Raw genomic sequence first — 21,392 nt, 5'->3', positions numbered from 1 at the left:
AAATATTATTCTGTTCTAAGTTAACCTAAGAGACCACAGAGAAATGCTCAGAAAAAGATGACAAACAAAGGCTGTTTTCATTTTGAAGGCCTGAAGATTTTCATATCTGTAAGGTTTGTCTAAGCACAGGCAGTACAAAGAGAGACACTGAGACAGCTGTTCCACACCAGAAAACAAAGCTGAGGGATAGCAACCCCCAAATATTAGCCTGAAAAGGAGAAAAGTTGACAGTGTAAAGAGAAACTGAAAGAAAGCAAAAAATTTCCCGTCAAAAGCCATTCCTTTTCAAGCCAGCCCATTTTAATACATGATTGAGGTTAACTCAGTTTGATGTATTTGCTTCAGCATAACTTTAAATACAGCTAAAACACATTCCTCAAAACTGCAAACCAGGGAAATAAGCAGATGTGGTTATTTTCAGTAAAAGAAAAAATCTTTGAAACTCTTGCCTAATCCTGTCAGCTGCAAATAAAGTTTCTGTTTAGAAATGTGATATAAAGCTTCTTCAAAGATACACAGTTAAAAAGTGAAGTACTCTTTAGATCATCAAACAGCCTCCATATAAAAACAAACCCAGGAACCATCACTCCTGCTGGGATCATTCTGAAAGTGTAATGCAAGGCTTGGTACACAGGCACTCACTGAAATAACTCCAATAGCAAGCAAGCCAAAACCTGACATGACCATCTCCCATCTACAGATCATTAGAAAATCTTTGTCAGTACAGTTTAAGAACAGTCGCAAATGCAAAGAAACTACCTGGTAGTCATGTAACAGCTGCTCCATTAATTTAAAATTACCCTTTATTTTTCACAAGGTTTTCCAACATGTCGTGCATTTTGGCACGGTAGACTTTGAGACAGTTAGCTTCAAGTTTCTTTAAATTACAAACAGTAGATACAGTAGGAATATTTTAAACCAATTTCTTTAAAATAAATGTCAAGTTAAGACACTTAGCTTTAAAAGAGACTGCCACCATTTCATTTTCCTGATACAAAATTCAAGTAATTTTAAGAGTAGAAAACTGTCCCTATAAAACATCCTATTAAAATTTACCAGCATTCTGAAAATAAGCATCAAATTTCCAGTATCCATTGGGTGCAACTACACATTTAGAAAAATAATTCACTTTAAACAAAGGTCACTTGCTGAAGAAAAGTAAGCTTTCAACAGGATAAGTTCTCAGAACAAATGATAAAACATTTTCTCCTTAGATAAAGGATTTAATCCTTGTTCCATCTCTGCAATTAATTTATTTTTTTCTTCTAAGGGTGTACATTTCAGTATTGACAATGAATTAAGAGACCAGGCTACAGAGACATTTTCCCTTCAGTATAAACCAGCATATGGAATTATTGCTTACCAGAAACAACTGTAAACAAGATTCATTTGATTTTGTTTTGATGCTGTGATTTTCCTTTCTTTGGTTGGTACCAAATATACAGACCACCAAACTTTAGCTGTGTCACTTAACTGAATGAAAATCAGGATAAATTTTTCCGATGATTTTGTATTTAGCATTCCTTGGGGTTTGGGTTTTTTTCAACGAAGAAATGGGTTCACTGTGCTTTTCCATTTTCTCTCCTTACCCACTCTTTAGGACAGCAGAATGGAAAAACAAGTAGGACACGTTTACTTTGGGACTCAAGGCTCAGAGCAGATATCAAGAAATCTTCAACAATATTAGAAAACATTTTCTTTTTTCCTCCTTTTAGCCCAAAGTACCTCTGCCATGTAGTAACAGTAACTTAAAGTTTCTTTTATCACCATCTTCCAGAAGAGATCTATAAATAAATGTTTATGTAAAGAACACTGCTGTTGAAGAGGACAAAGAAAAATAAAATTAAGGATCAATAAATGATACTGCAATGTATCTTGTGCCATTCAAGATAGGAAGTCCTTCATGTAAATGTGTGAGTCTTCCTGGGTGCATGAAGCTCCATCCTTTCCTGGGAGACTCAATGGAGCAGTTGTACCTAAGGAATTTACATCCACCTCCCTGTAGTGAAAACACAAACACAATAAACCCCAAATATTTATCTTGTGCTTTAATAAATTCCTTTTAATATATCCATTACTTCAAATTATTTGCTATTATTAATAGGCTGGGTTTTTTTCTTTTACCATCCCTTAGCAAGGTTGTTTCCATGACACCATCTTTAGAGCATTAATTAACAGACAAGTATTTGCAATCAGATTTCCCCTTGTCTTGCTTTAGCATTCATTGGATAACAACTTGCTCAAGAAAAAAATTTGAAATAGATCTTCAATAACTTCAGATTGGTAGGTTCTACCAGAGAGAAGCAAATCATGTTCACAGGCCTTGTTTCAAAACTGCACCCCTACCCAGGGCAGCATTTTAAAAAATCTTAAATGAATTAATCTGGATGCTGATTTCAAACTGAAGGTATGCTTTCTAAAACAGTACGTGTGGCAAGCACATTTATTGGCATTAAGTACTATGAATGATACAGGCTTATAAACACAACAGGTTAAATTTCTCTGTAAGTAAAAATTTGATATTATTGCCACTGCCCTGCCTAGCTCCACACTCTGGGGACTGTTTTATTTGAATCAATATCAGACTAGAAAATATTTTAGCTCAAAAAAAAAAAAACCTAAACAGATACAAGAGTTAAAAATTTTCATTCTGTGGCTGACCTAAAAAAGAACCACTAAAAAAGTTCTACAGAAAAGATGCCACTTTGAGTCAGCTTGGCACTATTTAAACTCTTTTGAAAAATTGGTTTTCACTGTACAGAAATGAAGCATTTCAGAAATGCTAAAAATGAAATTACTAACGTCTCCTAAGTTTTCCTTCAAACTCCTTCTCTCCCACCACCTGAAACCACTTTGATAATTCAGCCTGACTGCATCAACAGTTCTGGATCCTGGAATTGAGCAAATTTAGTGCTCATCAAAAACCCACAAGGTATAACGTATCTCAATTTGTGATGTGCATCTTTTCCTTCTCAGCTGGGTCTCTATATGTGTTTGGGCTCTAGTATTAGATACTCAAAGGACAGCATTGTTTAAGTCAGTAAGTTACCTGAAAGTCCTCTCCTACTTTGTTGAGGGCGATGTTGATCGTGAACGTAGAGGAGTCGTGGTGAGGTCTGAGCGACCGTTGTCTGTCAGGGCTGTATTTTACAACAAAGTTCAGTAGAGCATAGCCCTGCAAGAAAATACACAGTCAGACTTCAAACTGTGAGCTGCCAAATCACACAGGATTCTTGGGATTTTGTTTAAAGCTTAGTTAAAATAAAACATCAACAACATTCACTTTTAACTACTGCTATGTGACATATAAACTTCCCAACCAAACCAAAGAGGTGTATTCATTAAAATACTTAAATTTAGTCACACCATGGAGTAATTTCTGCAAAAGCTTTTAACCCATACCTTGGTATAATAGCCAGCAAAGACTTTTAGTGTTACTGGGGCAATAAACTCTCGTATGAAATGCAGCCATTCATTATCCAGTCCTATTTGCTTCATATGAATGTCATCGGTTGGGACATTTTCATAACCTCCAGAAATGCGGCTGTCCTAATGAAAACACCACAGATAGTTTGGAAACAGGAACATGGAATGTTTCTGACATTTCAACAAATATTTATTTGAAATCTGCAGAATCATAGAACTGCAACAAATCAACGTTTCAGTGGCTGTCTGTACAGCAATTCCACAGCTAACTGTCAAGGAAAAAAGTGTGCTGAGAGCAAAAATTGGAAGTTTTTATAGGATGAGCCAATATTTGGATGTGTCACCTGTAAATAAAAGGGCTTCTTGGGATAATAAGTTTTATTTACTGAGCTGCAGATGCAACTGAAATTCTATCTGATCAAGAGACTACAGGCCTCAACTTGACAAGTTAATATATGTTGAAATAATTTGAAGATAAACGTATGTTAAAATTCTTTCCAGAGGCTCCTACCTACATAACAATTGTGACTATAGTTTCTCATGGTTCTACGTTTGTGATTAAAAGAAACATTCCTCTGACTTTAGTGGTAGCTAATAAATACCTTGAATTCTCTGAGAACATTGACACAATAGCTCATAACATTTTCAGGTAACTTTAGGGGGACAAGTCTGACAAATTAGTACTTAAGAGGTAAATGACTAAAACTTGTCTGAACGGTTATCAACAGCTATCCAAAATCAGCCTTGGATAACTGTCAGGTACCTGCTACAGAGCTGCACCACTGTTAGTGTCTAATTTGCTGATTCAAAGTCTGCACTGGGTTTATGTGGCACAGCATGGGCAGCAGGGGGGCTGCAGGGATGGCCTTTGTGAGAAGCTGCTGGAAACTTCTCCAATGCCAGACGCTGCAAGAACAACTGCCACTGGCCAAGGCTGAGCCCAGCAGTGACAGCGTACACTGTGACAGCAGTGCCTTTAAGAAAGGGGGATAAGTGGAGGGAAGGTGTTTTTAAGATGTTTCATTTCTCATTATATTACCAACTGAATCAGAGTAGAAAGTAAACTAATTTCCTCCAACTGAGTCTGTTTTGCCTATGTTGGCTATTGAATGATCTCTCCCTGTCCTTATCTCTCAAGTCAAACTCTTTTTTTCAACTTTCTCTCTCTTGTCCAGCTGAGGGCAGTGACAGAGTAACTTTGGTGGGTTCCTGGCATCCAGCCAGGGTCAGCACACCACAACATTAATTGAAGAATGCCTCTAAATCTACTGAAGAAGCAGCTACATGGTAGACTAAAATAAGCACTTCATATCACAAAGCAGATGTTTCAGACCACGGGCAACTGTTGGGATGTTTGTTTGTTGCAGTACACTGTGAGTTACTATTGTAAAAGTAGTTAAGATTGCTCATTAAGATTATGTTTATATAGGCTGACACTTACTTGGTGTTTGCCACCAGACCATTGACCAAAATGTTCCATTTCTTCTACTAATTCATCACAGGCAGTGTCAGAAAATATGGGAAACCAAAACACATCTGGACATGGCTACAAGAAAACCCCAAACAATTAAAAACTTGATTCTCAAGCACATTTTCACAAAAGCAAAAATTATGAGCTACATTCTAAGCACTAAGAACATGTCAGTGCACCCACACCTTCTGTGCCTAAATAACAACCCTGGTCTTCCACATTTCAGGTTAATATGGGATAACAGCTTAAAACTTAATATTGCTATACACACAAACAATTTATCCCAGCTTTTTAGAGAGGCAATGTTCATTAAATCACTGTCCCTAACTGTCACAACTGATCATCCAACACAAGAGCTCTGTCCAGATCAGTTGCATAAAAGAAAGCAGCCTAATGAATGGCAAAAGTTCAGTTCTGATCCAATACATCAAAAAACTGTTTAGTCACAGACCAAAACAGCATTTGCATGGAAATATTTACTGCATGCCAATTTATTATCAGTCAGTCACACAATTTTTTAAAAAACTACTTATACTCGCCTGTTCTACTATGTTATCAGTGAAGATCTTTGAGTAGTTTGGATTTATGTAAGTTTCCTTCCAATCCTAAAAAAACATGATTTAAAAACATTACAACAGAACAATGACATTTATAAGTGATATAAAAGAATTTATACTCTATTCATTGCTCTACTGAAAGCACTGAAAACAATTCAAAAATTTCTTATTCTCGTAAACAAATTGGTTCCTATCATGTCAAAAATCATGAAACCTGTTACCTCAGGGTCATATCTCCAATTTCATGCTCTGATCACCAGCTGGCTTACTGATATGATATATTGTCATTTGCTTAGATGGGTAAGAACACCTTTTAGCACATAATCAATATTTAGCACACAGTAAACAAAAGTTCTCCACACATAGCCTTTAAATTTGAAGTCCTTTAGAATGTATAAATTTATACTTTTTTAAAAATGAAATATCTTCTTAGGAACAATTAGATGCATACCACAGGATTCTCAAATATCTGCCAGAGGTCATTGTTGTAGTGGGAAGTATTGTAATTGGCTGTAGAAAGAAGTCTTCCAAATTCATGTCTGTTGGTAATGTACATGAAAACACCCTATACCAATTAGAGAAAGCATCGTTAGTAAAACTGTCCATCTTAGCAAAGTTTTAAAAAGGTCTGTTCATGATTGTGCTTTCATAAAACATAACTGTTCACACATTTGTACACATATATTGTAAAGGTGCTGTTAATTTAGCACCTTAATTTTCAAAGGGTTGACTCTAACCAGCAACCACTCTTCATAACTTCTTGTTTACAAGCATTTACCTGCATTTATTTTCTAAACACAGTAAAACATATATTGTTGAGAACATATGTAGAGCTATAGAAAGGAAAAAGCAGAGGAGTGATTGATTGATTTTCTTTCCAGAAAACTTAAGCAGACACAATGAAAGCATCTGATCTCAAACTGAAAATGCTCATACACAAGAGAACCAACATCTTGGCTTTAGTTTCAAATTAAAAACTGTAAGCTAGCAATCAATGGGTTCATGAAAATCAGAACAAGAAACTTATTTCAGAGTATTCACTACATGATCCATCTGGTGAATTGGCCTGAAATAAAAAGGTATTGGCAAATATAGCACACAAGAATATTCAGATCAGCATCCAAAACAGCTGAGCACTCTGAAGTCTGTTCACGTAATTATATGCAAGATATCAAGTGTGGTAAGATACAGCTTTATTATCAAGCTATTAACAGAAGGTATTAACAGAACTCTCTTGATTAGAAGTAGTAGCAGAAAATAGTATTTTTTAAAAGAAACTTAGGTTCTATGGGACTTTTTTTTAGTTTAAGGTTTTTCAGACTAAAACTTTTTTTCTGAAATGTTTGTGACTTTTAGATTTGCAGCAGATGAAGACATTACCATCTGGGTACTTTGGTACTTCTGTCTATGTTTTTGTCTGAAAAAGAGTTAAACTGTTAGAAAGATAATGATTATGTTAAACATGCCCAGTTCTGGGCACTTACCAAATCATAAAATAGCTGCAGCAGGGAGAATAAGGAGGGCCTGGGTCAAGAAAAACAGCTTAAAGTGACAATGTGGTCACTGAGGGGGCCTGGCAGACCTACAAGTGATCTGAGCTTCACTCCTTCCTAGGACTGCTCCATCCATTGTAGCTACAGAAGCAGTGTCAGCACACCTTGACCTTAGAAGCACTGAGAAACCCCCCTGAGGAGACAAAGAGCCTCTCTGAAATGCTTTCAGCTGGGCTTGAAAAACCTGTCCCTGGCTAAAACCTGAACCTTAGAAGACTGAAGAGAAAGCCAGAGCAGTATTTCATCAGAGGAAGTGGACAGAGGAGAAGTATCTTCCTGTGGTAGAATGATACTGCATGTAATAATAACTAATTAATAAAAAAAAATAAAGCAACACCTTTGGGGCTCTGAGCATATGGAATGTTTCCGAAGAAGGGGAGTCTTTTTCCCTTTGTAAAGTCTAAAATGAAGGAGAATCATCACATCAGTTTTCTGACACAATCTTTTTCTCTTTTTCCGACTACTTTTAGGTTTCCACGGGTACATCAGGGAAATTAGCAGCCTTTGACCAAAAGCTGATATGCCTTTACAGACAACATGCATCTCCAAGCAAAGCTCTCCATACACATGTCAAAGCTGTTTCCACCAGCCCCTTCTTATCTGCTGCAATACAAAAACAAGCACGTACCAAACCCTCCTACAGCCCAGACTGACAAAGAGGAAAAGAGAAAGCAATTTTCTCATGAGCCAGTCAGATTAGTTTAATGAGCACATGGAAAGCACAGGTTTTGCAGGAACTGATGCTGAGGAGGTTTGAATACAACAGGACTGGACGGGGATGTTCTGAAGAATCAGTACAAACAGAGGAGATCATGCCTTGTTATGAGGGAATAAAAAAATTAATACTTGCCAACTTTTCTTGTTCAATTCAGCAAAAATATTTTTCAATGCTATAGTGTCTGGAAATAGGTCTGGTTTAGGTCTTATTTGCCTCTGTGCTGAAACTAGCGTAAATATCAGTAGAAATATGGATTTACAGATTCATAACTTTACAGTACAAATAAGTTCTCTCATTACTTCCAGATTAACATATGTAACATTTATCTGATGCAGTTTTAATCTATCTAGAAAAATTAATGAGTAATTCATGCTCCCTAAGAAGATTCCTACCATTACTTGAATCACCTAGGCTTTTTATTTGACACTGCCCATCATTAGTTTCAATATATATCTACTTAATAAAAAATGGCAAAATATTCCAACTTAGTCTGCTGGAAGTTTCACACTGTATAAAAATATGCATGATAGAGATGATCCAAATGCATTAGTAAATTTTAAGTCATACACAGCAGAGCAGTTGAGCCCTCTTTCATTACTGAGGTTGTGCCAAGGAGAAAGGTATTTTAACCTCAAGAGAGATTTTCAGGGAATTTAACTAGAAAACACTATGCAGTCATTGCATCGGTGCATTGGCCTTGAGAAAACCTCTGTTCTCAACAATTTAAAAAAATACACCTGAAGGGTTGTATCACACAAAAATTGGCCAGTACTTGGAATTAGAAGTAAAAATATAATATCCAAGATCAATCAAGTGAAGCAGTCTATGAGTACAGCAGGACACAAAGAAATGTGTGTATTTGAAAGCAAGCTGTTCCAGATACACCTTACCATTTCCCTGGCATTCCTGCAGAGTGCCATATCAGGGTCCAGCTTATCACGCATGAAGTAGTTCTTTTCTTTCATCTCAGATCTGAGAGTTTGTCCCTTAATTAAGTATATATTAGCCATATAAGGGATATTCCATACACCTCTGTTGAAAATAAAAAAAAGAAAAACCAACACAAAAATAGTTTAAAGCTATGAAAACTAATTTGTTGCCTATTCTATTAAATCAGCATCTCTGTATTTGCTGACAAGACTAAGCAAGTTGCAAGGAGAAGCAGCTGAAATGTTCCCAAGACATTTGCAAAACTGCATCTGGACATCTCAAAAGTAGACGTAGGCAGTAATTCAATTTTTATGAAATACTCTTATAAAAATATAGCAAGGTCAAATTCTCTATGGAGTTTTAACTACACACGTACTTCATGTTTCCATAGTCAATAGCAATAGTCATAGCAATCAGTCAAACTCTCTTATAATATTATTCTACAGTACCAGATGGAGAAAGTAACTCCAAAACAGATTTTTAAATGAGTTTAAAGACTTCACTGAGACTCCACACAGCTGGTCTGACCTCCTCACACAAATACCCACAGACCACAGCAGGCCATGTATTTATGTGAGTTGGGCCAATATCAACAGAAAAGCATTGCTTTCAAAATGCTCCCTCTGCAGATTTTCCCCCCCACTCAGTGCCACAAGCACATCTTTTAGTACAGTAGGACTGAAAACAAGCCAGTCCTATTCAAGCAGTCTGTTTCAGACCCTTTTGTTCTTCCAGAGCAAAGAAAAGGTATCACCATATGGAACAGTCAATTTAAGGGAGGGATAAACCCAAAAGTTTATCCTTGACAAAAGTATTGCTGAAGATATCCTCAAGATATACATGACATCATATACACAAAGGATGAAATACACAAAGAAGTTACAGCTGTTCCATGGACGAAGCATTTTCCCCAAGGAGATGACAAAGTCATTTCATGAATACAACAACCATTCCTTTTGCCTGAGGTTCCAGGGATGTAGAGTTTTGGGTTTGCTATTTGTTTATCTTGTCTTTTTCTATACTGTGCACTGGTAGAGCAACCAGACACCATCAGACAGGTGCCAGTAATGACTGTGTCAAGTCCTAACACCAGCTCATCACATTGAACACTTGGCTTTTTTTTCAAGCTGTGAGTGGGAATTTAAAAGTGTATTTCTATGAAATAGAAAACAAAACAATATATCTAACCTCATCTCTCCAGGAGTAATACCATATTCATATATCTTCATGCAATATGTTGCTAGTAACCATAGTGGGTGCCCTGACTTTAACAATTAGTTTACAGTTACTTACACTCTGTTCCCCTGGACAATGTCCACATAATCTTCTGATCGAGCATAATAACCATCTGGGCTCAAAGCACCCCAGAAATTGGACCAAAGCTTCCCATGGCGAGTTACGAGAGGAGCAATTATCTTCCTGTGAAGTGACATATTGAATAAGAAAATATGAAAATCTGAAGCACTTGACATTCACATCAGGAATTGCTGTTTGACAGGAAAAAAAAATGCTTTATGAATTGTTGGCCCCCAAGCCCATTATGAACTATGGCAATGAAATAACACAAATAAACAAAGAGGATTTAACTCTCCAAAAACAAATGGGATCTTATTTTCTCTGGACAGACCCCAGAGAATCCTTTCAATTTAGAAGAAATTCTACAAAATAAAGAGATTTACTATACCTGTTCTGTTCTATCAGTATTCTTAAAGTTTTTGGGTTTGTCAGCACAACATCTGCATCTATGCTTAAGTAATATTCACATGTTTTATCCTGGCGACAAAGGTCCCTAAAAAGAAAAAAAAAGAATTATTAACTCATGTTAATAATAGTGTCCACATGGATATATGTCCAGAAAAAATTCACAAACCAAACAAAAAGATTTAAAAAAACCCCAAACTACAAGTATCGAACTGATTCATTGCATTAAAAGTCCTCTGCAGCACAGTATTGTAAATAAAGGTGTCTTTAGATTACAGTAGTGTGATTAACTAAAAGATTAAAATACATGGATTGGATGCCTTATATTTTTCTTTTAATTAATTAATTTTAATTAATTAATTTCTTTTAGTTAATTAATTTTAATTAACTAAGTGGCCTTTAGCCTTTACCAAGTTCAGTAATACCTCCTATAGAGTGTCCTAATAGAAAATGGGGCCGGGGGAACAGGCCATTAATTTATATAACTGGGTATCAGTACAATCACTTAATAGTGAAGTGACCTTATTTAGTAAGCTCCTCTACCACGTGGCTGTAATGCTGTCTTTGGAAAAAGATTCCACAGATGCAATCTGAATGGTAATTGAAACCTTATGGAGGGTGTAAGGCAAAATTTTATAAACTTATATAAAGAAATACATATTAAAAGACTTTGTCTTTTTGACCTACAAGAACAAAAAATTGGTAAAGAGAAATATAAACCAATTGCAAAGGCAGTGAATTTATACTGGAGAAAGTAACTGAATGTGTCCATTCACTATTTCTATCAGTCCTGATTTTGATCTCAGATGAATAAACTGTACAAATTCCCAGACCTTCAGGAGAAAGACAAAGTAAACACATTCTACTGTAAATATGAAAGATACACAGACTATAATTGTGTGTTTCTGTTAGGGTGGACTTGCTAGGCCAAAACTTGGTATAGTGAATTCAGCTTTCCTATGCCATCAGAATAATAGGAGATTATAGGAAATCAAATATACTTTTAGACAAGGTGGAACAATTTCCTCAGGTCAATACTACAGCAATAGCTTCCTATCATGCAGGTGGCATTATTGAATTTTTCTATTTTCCCTACTTTAATTCCACCATAACAGCTTGAAACATTACCTTACTTTCTTGTCTTAAAATATCTATAATCAGTGCTTTAGTTCAAGTTCCACTTGATTTGATTGATTGTGACTGTTTTCTGCAAAGGCAAAGATCTCTGTCACTTCAAAAGATATGACAAAGGGTGGATGTGACAGGTTACATACAAGTCAAGGTAAGGGCTGCCATGGTCCTGCCTGCTCTTCTTCCATCCCTCTCCAAATCTAGCACTAAATCTTCCATCAAAATTACTACTTATCAACACCTTTTGGCTCTTTCTGTTCAAACTTTCTTCTGCTCAAAGGACTCAAGAGGTATGAATTTGTTAGAATCACAGTAGAAGGCAGAGCTTTTTTATTCCATAACTTTAAGCACTCCTTCCTCTTCAAGCTTGATCACTAAAGATCTAGCAATAATTTCAGAATTTTTTTTTAAAATACCCATATGTCAGAAACTATCTTCCCACTGCTGCTAAAATCACTGTGTTTGAACATAAACCCAGTTTACATCTCTGGGCAGTCTCTGGGCTTGCCTTAACTGACATCTTATACAGACATTTTTTTGTGACAGAAATTCCTTAATCAGCACTTTCTCACATAATTGCCCCAACTGAAACCAGCAGGTTTGATTTTGGCCATAACATGGTCCTGCAATTCAGTCTTGATGGTATTTTCCTTTACTAACCCAATCTGTTCAAAGCTTTACAACCACTGAACACAAGTCATATGTAGACTTATCATTGACTTAATTACAATTATTAATAGTAACCTGACTTTTATACTGCACTTGGCATTAGATGTTAAATTTCTTCCAAAAACATTCAGCACCTTTATCCTTATTCTAGTGAGGAAAATAGATCTGAGACCAGACTTGATCTCAGTCCAGAGTTCCAGCCAAAACACTTGCCAGCACTGCCCCAAAGCAGGTAAAATTTCTGCTGCTAACAAAACCATGAAGATAATTAATGTTTTTAATTTAAAAAATGTGAAAAAGTGGAACAATATTTAGTTATAGGCAAATATACCTGGAAATTTAATTACATAATAGCAAAATGCACTGTCCTTTAACTTTTGCCATTTTATCTGTCCCCCATCCCTTTTAAATCCAGAACCAGAAAATTCTATTCCAACTGGTCTCATGTGCTTAGTGTTAGAAACCCTCCTGTGCCTCATTGACACCTATTGCCACCTAGAAACCCTCCTATTGCCTCATAATAATCCAAACCACAAAATACTAAATTAAAAGTTTTGGTCTAAGTCACACTCAGTCATTCAGTACTCTCTTAAGAACTCTGAAAGCACTCCTGTCCTAAGCAGTCAGGAAATTTCAAGGTTACTATTTTGGCTTATTTTTCCCTCCAATTTCTTTCTCTACCGTGTTGAAGACTGGTTCACCACATGGCAGAACTTATCTTCCACATTTGACATGATGGCTTGTATCTGAAAATGCTGGAAGAATTATGCTGCAAGCGTGAAGTTTTGCCATTTGGTGATCCTTTGCACTTTAAGGTCACTAACAAAAATCTCCCCAAAACACTACAGGTTTCAGATGGAGAGAAAGAAAATGATAAAAGTTTCAGTCAAAATTAATAAAGCAAGGACACTCTCCAGAAATTAATGCATATTCTCTTTAGGCGTTCAGTGTTGCCCAGTAGCTTTGCCCAAGGAAATAAATGTAACCCTTTATATTGTCATGCTTTAGAGTGGTATTTCTTACACTGCATGCTAACCTCTCCAGATGTGGAAATCCCAGATTATATGTGAAACTATTTGTATGCATATCCAGGTCACTCCAAGGAACACGTGAAAAATGCTTTCTGGCAAAGATCATGTGTAAAATGCTTCCTTATCTACATTCAATGGCTAAAACCTTCAATCTACTTGCTTTCCACTCCACCTGCTCTGAAGTAAGACCAAATGTTGAAAAGAAAGTTGTGTCCTTGTACATCACTTAAAGCAATTTCAGTCCAGCAATTAAGAACAATCTAGAAGAAAGCCAAGATTTTTGGTTGGCAGTGTGAAGTGAAGCTCAGCAGACCAGTTTAAAGTATTTTGCAATCAGAGTGATGTCTGACTGAGTTTACAAACCACAAGTCCATCTGGAACAGTGACCTCATCTGAAAATGGGAGAATGTCACAGCTCTTCCCCTCATCACACTTTCCACTGAGATATTCCAAGGGTCTACTTGGTTGTAACAGAGACATATTGTCTACCCAATTTCTCTGCAATTAAGCCATCTCTCTTTTTTTTAGACATAGTTTGAACTTGTCTAATCAATTTATCATTTTCAGACCTCTCAGTTTGGAAATACAATTCCAAATATGGACTGCAAGCCCAGAGGGAGAGCACTGAAACCATGAAATCACTGAGACCTCTGAAAGAAAAGGTGCTCCAGATACAAGTCTGCAACCAAAAACCTGGATGACATCTCCTGCCATTTAGGGTTACAATTTGCATCTCTCCAGACAGCCACAACAGCATAAACACATTCACATCAACCATCACTAAGAGAAAATAAATCCAGGAAACAGATAAAGCACTGATGTTTAGTTTTGCATCTCAGGTTAAAGCATTGTTACCACAGTCATCACATCTAGAAATTACTGAAATCAGCTATGGGTGGAAAATGTTTTCAGCAACACTCAAAATTCAGTGTTACTCCTCCATCTGAGACTGAAACCCAAAACTGCTGAAGTGTTCTGGAGAAGCAGCTCCAGAAAATCCAGTCTCTAACAGAAAACACTTGACATCTGGGAGACAAAGGTTTAATCCCTGATCTTCCTTCCCCCACAGCCACGATACTTGCCCTGCTCAAAGGCTGTGTCCTTCTCCCTCCAGTGTCCATGCCATTGTTTATCAATATCAAATGGCAACTCAGAGACAATGACTTAATACCCTCCTTCAAGAAACACATGGGAGACCTCAAACATGGCTCAAAATTCAACAGTGCTGTCAATGAACTCTGACTCTGATCTCTCTACTCTTTTGCCTGAAATTTTTGAAAGCTTTCAATGTGAACTTCCATTAAAATGTGCACATTCCCACTTAAAAGCTGAGATTTTTTATAAAGTTTTGGGAAATTCCTACCCTGTTCTGTTACTAATATTTTTGAGAGAGGAACAAAAAAGAACCAACGTCCCCAAAAGAGAAACCCTGAAGGCTGTAAGTACCAGGAGAAAAAAATATTATGGAAAACATACATTTTATAAATAAAATCTCTGAAGTTAATATTTCCCAACTTTCTGTTATTACTTGAACATATTTAATTGCTTTTTATGTTTTCTGTCATAACAAATTCTGTAACAGCTGGCTGAAATCTCATCTGCAACCAAGGCAGAAGCAAAGATGATTTTTCCTTAAAGAAAAAAAGAACTAACTGTAAGAACTCACACCTTACAGACAAAGGCTAAAAAAAGACAGACATGGAAATGCCACACAAGTGTTTCAAGTGACAAAAATGCAGAGAAAATATTCAGACAACAAGCAGCTAAACCTTTCTTCTCTTTATTCTTCTTAGTTTTGCTTCCTTTTTATCTCAATTCAGCCCACAAGAAGGAAAGTTGGGCACTCCTGTTTCCCAGTATTGCTCAATTCTAAAAAGTTTTGCAGACTGAACAACTTTGGATCCTTTCCAACACCTATCCAACTTTCACAAGCACATGAGAGGAAGAAGCAATAAATTAAATGCTTCAATTACTCCTTATTCTGTGAATGAGAAAAGGTGACCAAAGTTTACTGCAAGGCTATGGGTGAAATTGAATAAAGGTTATTTTCTCACATTTATACTGACATGAGAGTGTCATTTACTGAGAATCTCATTACGATTTATCACCATTTTTTACTGAGCCAAAAGCCAAGAAGAAGAGAGGTGAGGAGAAAACTGATCAAACTGCATTATTTACTCCAAAGTATTCTGCTGGAAACAAACTAGACCTTCAATGCTTAAGTGCCCCTCTTTGTATTAACTAAACCCTGCTAGGTTTCTCCAACTAAATAGACTCAGTGTGAAATGTGCAAGTGAGAAGATCAAATTAATTCCAAATTTACACGAAACTAACAGAGAGACACTAATAGCAGATTTGGAAAAGAAGAGAAAGCAAGTATTTGAGGCAGATAGTTTTGTTCTATCTGTCAGTAATGCAGATAGAGGCAGGAGAAGATGAATCAGAAGACTGAATCTGAACCTCTAAATCAGAACAATAAGCAAGTTTGAAGAATCATTCTTTTCAAATTATTCCCATTGCAGTATTGGTGAGAAATAAATGAGGTTATGATGATCAAAGCCAGATGAAGGGCTGAAAGCAAATATTTTTTTATAGTTACTTCCTTCACCTTGAACATCCCAGACTTCCAAGCTAGACTTTTTAAAGAAATGTAAAATGTGTTTGTTCCAGCGAAGTCAGTGATGTTCACAAGGGCAGCCAAGCACACCAGGTGTGCAAAGCAAGCAGCAGATTAATCAAATCTGCTTCAGACAAATTGAAAGGAGCTGTGGAATTACATCCACATTGTTTACTTGGAAAATCTTACTACTAAGTTTCACACTTTTTGGACAATTCAGTGCTTTGCCGTGGTCTCATTCCACACACATTGTACTTCAGGTTTTCTCTGTGTATCTCTTAGGACAGAATCTTTATCAAAGGGGCCTTTCAAAACTGGAACAACGTGGGTCAAATTACATCCATACAATGGATAACATCACACAATTATCTACCTGTCTTTCAAACAGGACTCAAAATGACTTTGTGCAAATATACATGTGAATTACTATTTCTTTTTAACCACAGATCAAGCAGGGACCATATATCAAAAGCTCTGTCATTATAAGTCAGTAGGTTCTACCAAAAGATGACAGGTTTCCAGGTCTTTGGGTGAGATTTAGTATTACTATAGATACTGATTACACTGAAGTTTCTGCCTTATGTTGTCCATATAACAACAAAGAGCAAAAGGCAACTCCAGAAACTCCACCTCAGTTACACGTAACATACACCAAAAAAAGTTTGTCAACATGGTACATCTGCTTTAGAGAGTATTAGAAACAGAGAAAGAATGATTTATAAACATATGAATGGGTGCTTAGACTACCACTGGACATCTGCAGCTTTCCTAGAAAGGTGAGGGGAGAAGTTTGGACCTCAGACAAATCAGTTTTCCAATGGCTTCAGCACAACAAAGCCCCATTCAAACAAATTTCCAAGAACACCACAGGGACTCAAGACCTTCATTCTTTCAGCTGAGGCTATGAGCAGCCTATGCTCAACCTCTGAATAGAAAATGAACATCTCTGCTCTGACACTCAGGGGAGATTTGGTGGAAGGGTGAGTCAAAGTATTATCATTGAATGAATCCTGCTGCAGGGCCACAGCAAGGCGGTCCTGATCCTGGTGGGATCCTGGGCTGAGAAACTCCATCATGTGGCTGATGCACTGGCAGAGCCACAAGCCACTCTGTAGGAGCCAGCTGCAGCACTGAAGAGACCCTGTGACAGGCAGGGCTGACAAGGTTCAACTTTGGGCACAGAAAGTGCCAGGTTTAAAAGCTAAAGTTTTGGATACACTAGTAAGAATAAAAGAAAAAAGCAAGACCAAACATAAGATAAAGTCAGTTGCCTTTGTGAGAAATTTCTGCTAGAACACTTCTGAAGGATATTCCTGCCTCTTTGAACCACAGGAGGAAACAGAATTTGGTCACCTGTACATCCAGGTCAAGTTTTAACCATGTGTGTACTTAAATATAATGTCACTTAAGAAAAAAGAAAAAAAGAGTAAGCACTAGGACAACAAAAGAGCAATTGTTAAAAGCATACCCAATGCAAAAATGAAAAAAATTCAGCAGTAAGGTCACTGGAAAATAAAAAAAACACCATGCATTGGTGTCACAATGCATGTCATCACAAGACAAGATGCCAGACTATTGAAGTAGCCCAAACCAGAGAGATTTTTTCACAATGATCAACAGCTTTTTATCTTAGACAGAAACCATAAAACACTTGACAATTCACGTCTTATGTCTAGATCTTTTCTACCACAAAAGCTCCCATTTTCACAGGTGAATACGTAAACATTAAAGGCACAAAATAATACACATGCAAGATGAAAACATGTGAGTGTATGCATCAAAATAACAGATTTATAAATTAGAACCTACATTCCCATGTTCCGGGCTTCTGCTTGACTCAGGTTTTCTTCAGGTCCAACAATTTTAATATTTCTGATCATGTTCTTGGCTTTTTCCCAGAATTTCTTGATGTGCTTTTCATGGTAAACCTCCTGTAATCATGTAAACATTTTTTATCACAAATGTAAGGCACCAATAACTATGAATCATAAACACAGTGTCCAAGAACACAGTGTATTCTGTCCTAAAGAAACAGATGCCAAACAGTGTTTGAAGATATTCCAGTATATCTGTCATTAAAATGAACCTCCTCTGTCCAAAATTTTAGGAAAATAATCCAACATGTCAGCGATGTTACTCAAAGCTGTACAACAATGCAAGATTCAAAACCTATCTATGCAGTATTTTTCAGGATATTTATGTTGCAGTCTTTAAAACCCATCCTACAACCCCAGTGGCATGCAGTTTTTTATGCCACTCCAGAATCACTTTAGAGAGGAAGTTAAACCTATACCAAATTGTACAGGCACAGCCATTGTTTCTTTAAAATGCAGTCCCACTGATTGTTCCTTTAATTTCTATTTATCCTCCTCCTTACCTCTCTATTTATCTGTATTTAAGAGCTCTCAGCTGCACACAATCCTTCCAAACCAGTGCCCTCATTGTAGCTTTTGCCTATTATGGCTGACATTAGAATAATTGAAATATCAGGTAGGGGTTTTCCCCCTCTATAATAAAAAGCTGTTCAGTCTTTATATTCCATTTCAAACACCATAAAACTTTTGGCTCAAGCTACAAAACCTTCATAGCCTACAATTCCCATGTGACCATTACATTTATACCCTCAAAATCCCCTTACAAAACCACAATGAACACTTTAGAGATAAGCTCTACTTCTATTACTGATCCCCTTTTTGCTATCATATCAACAGCAATGTATGCACACTGAAGAGGGGTACAACTAAATTTTACTCCCATTTCTCTTCCAGCCTCATTTTCTTCCAAAAGAATTGCACACATTTGACACCTCACCCATTAAAATCACAGAATCACAGAATGATTTGGGTTGGAAGGGACTTTAAATATCATCTCCTTCCAGCCCCCCTGCCTTGGGCAGGGAGAGCTTCCACTGGATCAGGCTGCCCAAAACAGCAATACTGACAGAAGTCACTGGGGAAGTATCAGCAATGCCAGATCATTAGGTAATTAGCAAGGAGTATTCAAAATGATTCAACTTATCATCTGCAGTGCCAGTCAAAATACATCTGAACACACCAATCTTTCCATGGGACCCAGCAGGAGTGCCAACAGAAACAAAAATGCACTGGGATACCAGCAAGATGTAAAACAGGTCCCATGTCAACTATCAGGTGGCAGTTGTTAATGATTTGGTATCACTGCTGCTCAGTCCTGAAGTGGTCAGCAGCCCATGTGGTCATTGCAGGCCCCTTCCAACTGGAACTGCTCTGTTCTTATTTTACTCTATTGTTTTATGTCAGTCAGTACTTCCTCCAGAAGCACACACTTCAAAATACATTTTTTCATTAGTAAAATAATCTAAGCAGTTTCTTTAAATAGACTTCAGTAAGTCCTGACACAATTTCATTTAATTTTTCCAGCTCTGCATACTAAACTCAGAAGGATTATCTCTTCCTGTGCATTTTAACTGTGTTCTTATATCAAATCCATATACTCCACACTTTGATTCATTGCATAATTTCCAAAATTGAAGCTTTGTGCAATGATAAAGTCATACTTACATTATTATGAACGAAGATACTGAGCGCCTCCCGTGGGTAGTCCAGAGTCAACAGTCTGTCTAAAAATTTAGTTAGGAAAGGAGTGGGTTGTTCAATGAAAACACCAATTTTTACTCTTGGATATTCCTAAAAAAAATGATATTTTGATACAACCAATAAGACTTGCCTCTTTTCTAAGATTAGTTATAGTAAAGAGCAACTAATGTCATGTAGTAAACTTAGTCCACACAGCTTTCAAACAATCAAAACCAGTGTGCTCAAAAGCGCTATGCACCCCATTTATTTTCACTGGCTTCACAAAATAAGCAAAGATAATGGATTTAATATTGGTATGAAACTCTTTGCATTTAATAACACACACCAGAAGTAGAAAATAATGTAATATGATTTTAAAATTCTAACTTTAAAAAAATCACTAAAACAGCAAAAGAATCATTTAAGGAAATATACCTAGAACAGAATGGCAAATTCTTTTTTTTTTAAACAAGATACAGACACAGATTACATTTACAAGAAAATATAGGGGAGAGCAGTTTTTAAAAAATACTTAAAGAATAAATTCCACAAAATATTTTACTCAGTTGTACTTTAAGCTAAAGACTGCAATACCCTTCCATAAATGTATATGCATTATTTCTCCCCATTCATTTTAACTGGGCCCTGCATTCCTTCCCCACGCACTGATTTTAGAAAGATCTTTAATAAACTAACAGAGCTGCTATCCTTACATCCAAGAATACTGAACTTTCATGGACCTTATTTTAGAGTAAATTCACAACTTTTGATGGTATTTGGCTGCTTTGTATGTGCTTGATAGAGATCATGAGATCATGACCACTAAAAGAAACAGACAGTACTTTTTTTGTAGTCCTGATGTGTATTACTGCAGTATGCAAGACAAAAAAAATTTAACCTTCAAAGGTCTCAACTCCTGCACAAAGAAATATACTGACTAAAAATTATTTCCACCTCTAAACCAGACAATTACTATAAAAATCTAATCCATTACAAGGCTCAGAGAGAAACTTTATATGAGCATAAAAGGCTGCCAGCTAGCTCTTTAAGCAGGCCAACACCCACTTGAGAAGTGTCTGGATAAAGCATCAACACATGCTGAGGTTTCACAGTGTCACTGTCTACATGGGAACCCAGAAACAGCCAGTGTTTACCCTGACCCCTCCTGCTCACAGCCGCATCTGCAAAGCTCATAAGGACTGCTGGGAAAGCACAGCCACACAGACACCCCAAGAACTCCAGAACAACTGACCAGCAATGTGCTGTGTGTCTGCAAGAAAGCACCTGTGCCCCTCTCTGCTGGCACTGCTGAGGCTGTCACAGGCACTGGTCCCACGATGGCCAGGGACAAGGAAAGCTGCCCAGGCTAAGCTGAGCACACTGAGCTACCAGTGCTACAACTGCTGCAGTCATTGTACTTTGTACACTTTTCTAACTCAGAGTCATTCTCCCCTTATTCTCCAGGGGAAAAAGAAAGAGGTTCAGGCTGGATGTGCCAAGGCTCTGGGGACAATGAGGAATGACTGACACTGCTTCATTACACTGAAACGTGAACCACTTGGCTCTATACTGAAATCTCAGTGTGACCAAAGCACAATGGTGTTTAAAAAATTAGGGGTAAAAATTCCTGTAAATTGCATCTCCTCAAAGCACAGAGTTCATCAGTTCAGACCTTGGTTTACCACAAGGAGTAGTCACTGCATAATCTGAATCTAGGTCACAATGAACATTTTGAAATCAAAAGTTGCCTCTCAGCAAAGCAACTTTGGGAATACCCAGTCTGCACCCAGATGCTACATTTTATCTGGCAGATTTTCTCATTTTCAGTGAAGTCATGTATTTGACTTTAAAAGTTTACTTTTTAATAAACAGTAGTTGAGTGTAAGACAATTTTTGGAAGAAATATAGGACAATGTCTCAGTACAATTGCACAAAGTCCATGATCTCTTGCCACAAGAGTTGCCAGTGAAATAAGAAGAGGAGTGAGATCATTCTTTTCAGCCACATTGGAAAGTCTCCACACCAGTAAGAAGC

At 37.0% G+C, this 21,392-nt stretch overlaps 1 protein-coding gene across 2 annotated transcripts in view; it reads right to left on the bottom strand.

Moving 5' to 3' along the window:
- Positions 1 to 785: 785 nt before the first annotated feature.
- PLOD2 (procollagen-lysine,2-oxoglutarate 5-dioxygenase 2) overlaps positions 786 to 21,392 on the bottom strand; it is a 50,539-nt gene continuing 29,932 nt past the window's right edge. The window contains exons 9-20 of one of the 2 annotated variants that reach the window (XM_053986625.1): positions 19,344 to 19,469; positions 17,614 to 17,735; positions 10,340 to 10,444; positions 9,949 to 10,074; positions 8,616 to 8,757; positions 7,345 to 7,407; positions 5,906 to 6,019; positions 5,437 to 5,502; positions 4,868 to 4,972; positions 3,403 to 3,549; positions 3,050 to 3,175; positions 786 to 1,999 (exon numbers count right to left, since the gene is read on the bottom strand). In XM_053986625.1, coding sequence (XP_053842600.1) covers positions 1,844 to 1,999; positions 3,050 to 3,175; positions 3,403 to 3,549; positions 4,868 to 4,972; positions 5,437 to 5,502; positions 5,906 to 6,019; positions 7,345 to 7,407; positions 8,616 to 8,757; positions 9,949 to 10,074; positions 10,340 to 10,444; positions 17,614 to 17,735; positions 19,344 to 19,469 — 1,398 coding nt within the window. In that variant the 3' untranslated portion in view covers positions 786 to 1,843. The remainder of the gene's footprint in view (positions 2,000 to 3,049; positions 3,176 to 3,402; positions 3,550 to 4,867; positions 4,973 to 5,436; positions 5,503 to 5,905; positions 6,020 to 7,344; positions 7,408 to 8,615; positions 8,758 to 9,948; positions 10,075 to 10,339; positions 10,445 to 17,613; positions 17,736 to 19,343; positions 19,470 to 21,392) is intronic. The other variant, XM_053986626.1, reaches the window with a different exon arrangement.

Source organism: Vidua macroura, chromosome 10 (genome assembly GCF_024509145.1).
Source record: "Vidua macroura isolate BioBank_ID:100142 chromosome 10, ASM2450914v1, whole genome shotgun sequence".
In the NCBI taxonomy this organism is placed as follows: Eukaryota; Metazoa; Chordata; class Aves; order Passeriformes; family Viduidae; genus Vidua; species Vidua macroura.
Note: the sequence above shows the minus strand (reverse complement) of the source record. Positions and strands in the feature narration are given on the sequence as shown.